This window comes from Ornithodoros turicata, chromosome 1 (assembly GCF_037126465.1).
Source record: "Ornithodoros turicata isolate Travis chromosome 1, ASM3712646v1, whole genome shotgun sequence".
Taxonomy (NCBI): Eukaryota; Metazoa; Arthropoda; class Arachnida; order Ixodida; family Argasidae; genus Ornithodoros; species Ornithodoros turicata.
In genome coordinates, this window is record NC_088201.1 from 166,690,985 (window position 1) to 166,700,506 (window position 9,522).

At 45.1% G+C, this 9,522-nt stretch overlaps 1 protein-coding gene across 1 annotated transcript; it reads left to right on the top strand.

Annotated features, from left to right (window-relative positions):
• Nucleotides 1-1,289: 1,289 nt before the first annotated feature.
• LOC135389080 (uncharacterized) lies at nucleotides 1,290-2,608 on the top strand. The gene is made up of 4 exons (XM_064619048.1): nucleotides 1,290-2,024; nucleotides 2,079-2,142; nucleotides 2,202-2,370; nucleotides 2,494-2,608. Exons 1-4 carry the CDS (start codon nucleotides 1,290-1,292, stop codon nucleotides 2,606-2,608), a joined length of 1,083 nt encoding a protein of 360 aa, XP_064475118.1.
• The last annotated feature ends 6,914 nt before the right edge of the window (nucleotides 2,609-9,522 follow it).

A 9,522-nucleotide genomic window follows, 5' to 3' on the forward strand; every position in this document is an offset into this window, starting at 1 on the left:
GTAGACATTGTTTGCTCACCACAGCTACTTCACGGTACAGTTGCTTATTTGAACGTGCTTGTACAAGAGTACTTGAGTGAAAGATCGCAAATCTTCCCGAACCAGCCATTGAAGCCAAAACATCATTATTTATTGCATTATCCAAGTCAGCTATTGAGCTTTGGACCATTAATAGGGCTATGGACAATGAGGTTCGAAGCCAAACATTCATATTTTAAAGACTGTGCTCGAAAACTCAAGAATTTCAAGTCCCTTTGCAAGACGTTGGCTGTTCGTCACCAAATGCTTCAAGGATATCTCATGTCTCACACGTTCTTTGAGCCCACACTTTATGCAGCTAATCCGAGACAATTCCTCTACGATTCTTATCCTCACGATATCCAATCTTCTGTGAAAGCGCTGGGTATCTCACCAGCCGACATCATGGTATGCGACACTGCGACATACAAAGGTACTGCATATCGGGAGGAAATGTTCGTCGCTCTTGGTGGTGCGGATGGGCTGTACTGGTTCGGTGAAATACTCCTATTGCTGTCTTACCGCAATGAGAAAGCGTACTTGGTTGTCAAAAAGTGTGAGGCATCATTTATGCCGCATCTTCACCTATATATGCTTGGAAGGGAACTGGAAGTATTAGCACTTGATATCGACAACATCCATGATTACTACCCTCTGCCAGCATACACGAGGCAGGACGTGCGTGTGTTAGTGCCTAAACATTTCCTTGGGTTCTTTTAGAATGGATGAAGTGCGGGAAAAGATCCAGGCTGTGATTCCTACGGTCTCCAGCAATGAGCTTGAAGTGGTCCTGCAACACTTGACAGACCTTGGAGTTGAAAGTACAGCAGACGTGGCTTTTCTCACTGAGAATGACTTCAGAGGTATCCTGAAGCCTGTGCAAGTTAGGAAGCTTCTACAAAGCTGGACTTCACAAGGTATCTATTTGCTGCTCTTATTTACTTGTGCCCATCTGTTTGAAAATACCGACGTCTGTTGGATGGTACTGCAATCACCAGTTTCAAACCATCACAGTTGCTGCACACCAGGATTCTTGCACCCTGTCGGAGCAGGACTGTAACCAAGGAACGAGAACTATATCAAGTGATCCATCACCAGCTAATGCCACTTCTGCTGGACCAAATGTGTCGAGTGTGGACCCCAACTGGGTGACTAACTTTGAAATTCCTTGGGGTAGCATGCCACAGCAGTTGAAACATGCAGTAGAGAAAAGGAAGCGTCCGGAACCGAAACATCGCAGACAGATGATTCGCGTGATAATAGATGCTGCAATGAAGAACTGCGCCAGGCCTCTGAAAAAGCACCTGGAAGTTATCGCAACGAAAATCGTCAGCACCTATCCTGAATCGTTTAAAGATGTGTTGGATGGTCAAGTTGTTGGTACTGGCTATGATTCAGTTCTTCAACAGTTAATTACGCGTGTGGAAAACAATCTCCGTGCAAAGGAAAACACAGGGGGCACAGCTAATCAAACAAGCCCAGATGCATCTAGCAACCAGAACAAAAGGAAGCAACCTAGCTACCTCTATGGTGGAGCACAGACTGAGCGACAGCCATTATCCAATGATGAGGAAGTAATCCTGGAGCAGACAAAGAGGGAGCTGAAGAGGATGCATGCAACATATGGCGACCGTGAAGAAGTCGTGAGGCTGATGATAGCAACATATCCGCTTCAGAGACATGATATTGTTACCAAAAAATTGTGCTCCGTTCAGTTGAAGGAGGAGTGGCCTTACCTTTTTGAAGCCTTTGGACTTTTTTCGAATTTCAAAGAACTCCATGGGATTGACATTGAACTTGTAATGGAGAACAATCTACAATGCAGAACACCAAAGCTGCTAAAGTTTTTTGAAGTGGCAAAGCTCACATGCCCCACATTTAGTTACATATTTAATGACTTGAAATCGAGCACTCTGCCGAAACCACAGGCAGAAAGCCTTGCAGTTGTGCTCCTCTGCATCAAATTCTTTCAAGAAGATGAACACAGTTTCATCTTGACAAAAGAGGTATTAAAACTGATAGTTACTGAACAAATTTAAAATCACTGATTACTCTTACAGGAGTGCACATCACGCACAGATGCTGAGAAGGACCTGCCACTGACACCGTGCATTGTGGCCTTTGGTAGCCGAACTTAGATCCTCTAGTCATGCCATATTGCTAATATTGCTTCGAAATTTTAGGTGAAACTTTGTGGACCACAACAGAATACAAACTGAGCATCGATGGAAAACTTGTCATTGATGGCGTCCGGACATTTCGGACAGCTCTGGCCTTGTGGTTCTCAACGTACCATTGCCTTCATATCATCTACCCCAAACAGTTGATGGCAACACTTGACTTCATCCAAAGGTAAGATGGATACCTTCTGCCATAGTTCTTCATCTTGTTCTGTTATCTGACACGTTAAAAATTTGAATTTCACTTTAGTTTTATCTTTCTTGTTTGCACAATTTATCATTTTAATTCTTTCAGGTGCTTAGCAGCGATAAACCCTGACCGAGCTGGAGTGATAAAAAAGAGGACATCAGTCCATCCCAAGGTTCTGCGACTTGTGGAGAAGCTCGCTGGGCAGGAGTGGAATATTTAAGTAAGTAATTACACTGCACTTAATGCCTTTGTCGTATGGGAATGAGATGTCCATGTAAACAGCCTATTAAATCTCATTTGTTGCAGTTGTCTTGAATACTAATGCAGAAACACATTACATCGGTCTGTTTCTGATCAGAAGATCTCACGACAATTATTTTGTTCCAGCCACATTATTATTTTTTTCCCTTTTGTCAATGCCTCTCAACTGCATGCAGAAGTGGCACATCACATACACATCATGTAGTGCCTTAATGCTCTTGTGATGTTTGTGTTCAGAACTCAAAATCCAAGCTCCTTCATTTTCATTTTCTTTTTCTTTAATTTTCTGCCTGCATCTTATGCCGTGTTTTCATTGCCAGCTCTCTTTTCTTTCGATTAATTGATTGCTCATGAAAAATTCTGTTGATTGTGCAGGTCACAGGTACTACGCAGAGGACACTAAAGGCCGCCATGAAAACACTACATGGAGCGTACAGAATAAAGAAGTTGCAATCACGAAAATGTTTCTGGATTAATCGAAAGGGAATAAAAGGTATAAGGCAAGGATGCATTGATAGATGCTAGAAAAAACAAGTCACACATACAGAGGGAGCAATGCATGCAGGACAAATTATTATTGGACACTGAGTGGCATTTCCTGTATGTATTGCTCATTCTTTCTACCATCTATTGTGCATGCCGTGTCACATAACCACGAAGACACACACACAGTTCTTGTAAATATGTGGATGTTGTTCATATTTACACTTTGCACTTACTGTACAACGTAGTTAACAGAACTCCTTTAGCCACGCGTGGCAATTAATTAATCAAGAAGTCAGTCGAAGAAACTAGAAACAACAATACAATTAAAAGTAGCAAGACACACCTGCGTCACGCAAAAGTGAATTTCTACACTTCGTAGACTATACCGTAATTTTACGGAGAAGTTCCCTAACGGTTCCCCGTCAAATTAATTATGTAGTCCGTGAAAACAACGGCAAACCACCGTTTCTTCTGAAAACAGCCGACCGTTAAATTACGGTAAAAGATTGGCATCCCAGCTGCCGTACATTTTACCGTTTTTTTACGGTGAAATTTTTTACAGTGCAGACTTGTACGTATTTGGAGTATTGTATTTAAAATACTGTAATTCAAATGCAGTTTGCGGTATTTTGGTACTCTACTCAATACTTTTTGTTTTGTGTATTTGTAGAGAGCCGGAAAAAATGTCCCCGGAAAAAATGTCCCCTGTGCAAAGGCTACCGGGAGTTCCCGAAAGAAACAAAATAAGGGTGTTGAGGTTAGGATCGCATGGTATTTAGACGGCAGTCTGTTGCAGCACGTTTACTGGACGTCCAGTCATTGTTTATGCTTATTCTGTGCTGTGAAATGAGGGGGGGGGATATGTTTATTACGAAAGGAAAGCTCAGCCAGACGAAGGTCGGCTTGCTATTCCAAACAAAAAAAGGCAAAAGAAGGGGAAGGAAAGAAAAGGGGACGAAAAGAAAAATAAGAAAAGAAAAGGGGAAGAAAGAAGGAGGAAAGGGGAAGAAAGAAAGAAATGAGGTTCAACGTATTTCCAAGCAATAACCTGAAGGTCCCCGGAAGTGTCCCCTGTGGAGAGGTTACCCGGATTTTCAAAAAAAAAAAAAAAAACAATCGCGGTGTTGAACAATTGCAGAAAGTTGGGCTCGTTATTCGGATGGCATACCGCAATATTTGGGGACGCGAAAGACGAGGGCATAAGGTACAGGCAGAACAGGCGTCAGAACAGAACGTGGCGTTGAGAATACGATCGCATGGTATTTAGGCCGCAGTTGCCGTGCATTTATTGTTCGTCTTGTCATTGCCGATGCTTATTCTGTGCTGACAAGTAAGGGCGAACGTGTTTCAAGGAGTAAGTTGAAGGTAAGCCTGTTCACAATTACCGTTTAAGCATTTATTTGCTGTCGCATTTACATGATGATACTCACACAAGTCTGCTTTAATTGGTCAAGAGGCAATAGGAATACCGCCGAAAAAGCGTGTAAAGCTGAGGACAGTGAATCTGCGAATGCGGCATCGAAATCTTTGTATGCAGTACACACCGGGAGATTAGAGCCTGGAGCAGTTTCTTCGCGGCATTGGACGGGCGATACGGTTTTAACGTCAGCCGAACACATGTGGATCAGGAAGTACGTGAATAAATATAGAATAGCAGAAAGAAAAAATATAATGGGCGGCATTTCCTTGTACTCGCCTCACCGTTTTTTCGAGCCTATTGAGAGTAATATCCTTTATTCACTCTTGTAACTTACACTATTCCACCCGAAGTTGGAGGTATGTAGTTGAATTTACTTCTTTAGTGTGATCAAATCAAAGTCGGTGCATTGTTTTGCGCTATAATCCTACCTGAGGGGCTGGGAACGTTGACATTTTTTTTTCGGGGACGTTTTTTCCGAGGACATTTTTTCCTACACCCGTATTTGTGGTCTATTTAAAATACATTTTATGGTATTTTCTACTCAATACTTTAATTACATATTTTGGATCTCCTTCTCAAACTTTCTGTGTCTTGTCTTTCCATTATCTTGCTTGTTCAGTGGAAATTTCCTGAGTCCCTCGGACTTGACCCGGACATTGGCCCTTCTTGGAAGTCCCCATTTAGAGATCTTGCCACGTGTGTACTAATCCTTGGCCAGTCAGGGTTCTATTATGTGTGTCCTGACGGGGTGACGCCGAATTCTGACCTTACCGAGCAGGGGCCTGCTAGAAGTTTGCTCTGTTCTGGGTCACATATACCGTATTTTCACGCGTATTAGCCGCACCGCAGATAAGCCGCAGGACTCGTTTTTAGATACATTTTGAACATGTTTTTGGAGATAAGCCGCACTCGCAGATAAGCCGCGGGTAATACGACGCGACTGCTTTGTGCGCTAAACCAGTGATGCACAAACAAAATCAATAGAGACGCTCAACGTTCGTCGACGGCGTACTCCCTTCCAGCTGCCCTGTTCCCGTACTGGTCCGCGACGTCGACGACTTTTAGTTTGAAGCCGCTGTCGTAGCTGTGCTTCCGCGTTGGACCCAAGCGCTCTCCTCTAACTGCTAACGTGCCCGTGTCCACGAATGCTGCTGCTCTGGTCAAATGAGAACTGACGCTTAGCTGACCACGTTTTATCCCGATGTCAGGTGTATTGAACCCTTCCTGTGGCTCTACCGACAAAGGAGACCGTAGGGACGGCCATAAACCCTGTGGTCCACATTCCGGTGTCGGCATAATGTATAACAAAGGAGGTCAGTTCTAGTGTTCTACTAAGATCGGATTGTGCCCTTATTGCGTGTCTTCCGTGGATTGACGAGTTAGTGGTGTTCCAGGAGACATTAATCACTGTCACCCCTTTTGTTAAAGCTGCGTGGGGGAATGTATTCGGAAGCTCAGTCCACTCGAATGTGGACCCGCCCCTGTTCGGTATTGTTCGTGCACTGGCAGGGCGGTCCTGCTCCGAAAAACATGAGGCACTGTCGGTCCTTTCGTTTAATCCGGGGTATGGGGAAAATACCAGGGAAAAATAGCCATCAGATAAGCCGAACCCGCGGATAAGCCGCAGAGCGTCCGCGAAAACAAAATCGCCCATAAGCCGCGGCTAATACGCGTGAAAAAACGGTACTTAGTGGATTTATGTGGTATCTCTTTGTCATCTTTTTGGGACTTGTGTTTAGATGACTCCTATCTCACACCGGCTGCTAACGTAGTGCGTGGGGTTTAGGTGACTCATGTAACATGGCAGCGACTTGCCGCATTGATCAGTGACCGGTGACTTTTTGCGTTCAAGGATAAATGGTATGTTAAGTGTATTTCAAATACTTTTTGAAGTATTTTGTGCTCTATCTTAATTACTTTAATTTTCGTGTATTTATACTTGATCTTAATTACATTCTAACATGAGTATTTATTATCTTATCTTAAATACATTTTTGAGTATCTTGTACATGTCTGAGTCTTCGCCCTTATTTACTTGGCGCCACCATGTTGTGCAAACTGGATTGGTTTGGATTGAAACGGATAACGCTAGCGACGTACGAAATGAATGGATTTTGCTGCCTCTTTGATCAACGCCATCTGCATAGGGAGAGGCATGTCGAGAAGACGCAGTACTGCAGACGTACGCTTCTTCGTTCGCAGGCGACTGGCGGTATGAACTGTTAATCAAGTAACATAAGCAGCTGGAGTCAGAAATGGGCAAAGATGTATATATCAATAAAACTCGATAATACAATGCAAAATTTTGCGCATCAGTGGCGTCGTTCCTGCTATTTCTTTGGTAACATTGCGGTTTGCTATTCCGCGAGTCATTTGTGTAAAATTATGCACGTGGGTATAAGGACCGTTTTACAGGGTTCGCCCTCACTGTCCTCTTGTACTTTGTAATCGTACATTGCACTAATAAAGGAATCTTGAATCTTGAATCTATTTTCTTGGCGTCACTAAGCCTAACGTAAGTGACGAATGTTCGCGAAAATAATGACGGCGGTGCTAAAGTTGAAGCTGATTTTCCAGACAGGTACGTGAGGATATATGCTTACAGAATGAAATTAAAGTTATCTGCGGAAAAAAAATTGTCCCGCAGTCCCCGCTTCGCTGTTCCAATCACCATCCTCCCTTTGGAGAAATTTTGGTGTCATGGCGAACCCCATAGAGAATAGCAACGAATGAAACGTGCTCAAGTTTGATTGACAGATCGAGCCTGTTTTTTTTAGGCTCCTCTTAATGGCTAGACTCTCTTTTTTACTGAATCAAAGGACTGTATTGGAATAGTTGGTACAACAGACATAACTGAATAACTGCTGCAAAGAACGACGGAAAGGGTAAGAACATGAACGACATGGTCTACTGGTGCTTGTGTCATTCCTGTTCCTACCCTAGTCGTTGTTCTTTGCAGCTGTCACTTTTTACCACTTTCTATCAGTTTTTTTACGCAGGGCTCTGCACTGAACATGTGCGTAGTGCTATCAAGCATTTAATGTGTCAACCTGTCAGGGAGCATGAGATCTAATGCCATTTGAGAAGTTTACACTTTAGACGCTTGATGGCGTTAGGCGAATGTTCTCCCATTGCCATTGCCATTGGTTTCGATAAGTTTTGCACACTGCCGATGTGACGGGGGCATCCGTAGACTGTAGGTAACGTTGCCTTTGAAGTACCGTATCTACCGCACCCAATCAAAAAACAAGATTCTGAGTCAGACATGGCGCCATTTTGTCCGCTAGGTATGAGAACCCGACGATGGCGCTATGAACGGCAGGTCCGCTAACCCTCTCTAACGTGTGCCCAGCTTCACCACGTAACTTTATACGACAGGTCCATGTCCGTGTGCAGGACCGGTGAGAGGGAGAGTCAACCGCAGATGGAGCCCCGAGACCGGGCCTCTTCTGGTGGCCGCCCGTGCCCAAGGCCCGACCGTTGGTAGCGCCAGGAGACGTGATGAGTAGGGCCTGGGCAGGACTAGTCCCGCAGACCCACGATTCCTCTCGCCGGCCCTGCCCGTGTGCACGTGTCCCGCACCCATGTGTGACACCTTCTTGTGCGACGCGATCTTCAGCACAGTGAACTCCTCTCACTTGACATGCCTTTCTTCATAAATACCAAGAAGGCATTTTTTTTCGCTCTGCGACAAAGAACAACAACTTTATTGTGAGATAATGAATGGGGAGTTTCATCGCCGGGGACGATACTCTACCCCGTTGCCGGTGGTCAGGCGGGGAATGAAATAAAGGTCCCATCACAATAGTCCTATGGCATCAATGAAGGACAAGAGAGTTTTGAGGGCAGAGCGTTGGGTGTCTGGATGAGGCCAGGGACCAAGCAATTTTATAAGAGAGAGCGGGCGAGGGTCCAGCTCCTTAAGGGATCCAGAGTGTACGGTTCGGGAAGGTTGGTATGTGGACAGTGGAGAAGATTGTGCTCTAGATCTTCTACAGCACCGCAGTAACAGCATTGGGGAGGGTTGACTGGTCTCAAGCTGCAACGCCACTGTGCAGTAAAAGCCACATCGAGGCGCATTCGATGAACTAATGCGGCATCTTGACGAGAGGTATGTCGGGGCATGCGGGAAGCGAGCGCTAGATCTACTCTGCTCAGCATAGCGCGCGGGGGGGGGGGGATGTCAGCGGTCCATTGACGGGAAGCCAGGGGAGTCACGAGGCGTCGAAGTCTCCTGTCAGCAGCGCAATACGCGTCCGTCTCCTGGACGAGAAAGCTGCACTCTGCGACAGGACAGTCCGCGTTTCACGTATTTACTGGTACATGGCGTCTGGCGACCCGAGGTGGACGTCCTCACGGGCAGCGATTTTTCCTACAGCCCCCGCGCACCCTAACATCATCCCCCCAAAATATTACGAAACAGATACCGACAAAAAAGGCCGAAAACGCCACAAAAGTAGCCGACATGAGCATCACCCCCCCCCCCCCCCTCCGAGATGAAAATCCTGGTACTGTTCCTGCTAACGAGGGCTGCGGACACTGACGTTTTGGTGAGGCGAAGTGAGGAAAAATTGCCCCAAAAAGATTGAGGTGAGGTGAGGGACATTTTCAGGAAAAAGAATAGAGATGAAATGGAGCGGGAAAATTTTTTTAGAAGGAATATTGAGGCAAGGTGAGGTGAATAAATTTTTCCGAGAAAAGATTCAGGTGATGTGAAATCTTTGGTGGCAGAAGTGCGTGTGCCTGTTAGTTACTGAAAAATAGGTAGTAGAAAAATAGGCATCGCTTATTTAGAATTATAGCTACCGGACATCGAGAAAGGTGACCTTTAAATCACCAACCCTGAGTAGTGCACCCGGTGGTTTATTTGTTCCCAGTACGTCAAGCGCCATCCGCAGCACTACTCCAGTAAAACGTTTTAATGCTCAATGGACTAGGGGCAGATTCACACATATGGTGAGTCGTCC

Excerpts from the sequence above, each read along its gene's own strand:
- LOC135389080 (XM_064619048.1), top strand. The coding sequence starts at position 1,290 with ATGAAGAACTGCGCCAGGCCTCTGAAAAAGCACCTGGAAGTTATCGCA. Across the intron at positions 2,025-2,078 it reads GTTTCATCTTGACAAAAGAG|GAGTGCACATCACGCACAGA; the intron begins GTATTAAAACTG and ends TTACTCTTACAG. Across the intron at positions 2,371-2,493 it reads ACACTTGACTTCATCCAAAG|GTGCTTAGCAGCGATAAACC; the intron begins GTAAGATGGATA and ends TAATTCTTTCAG.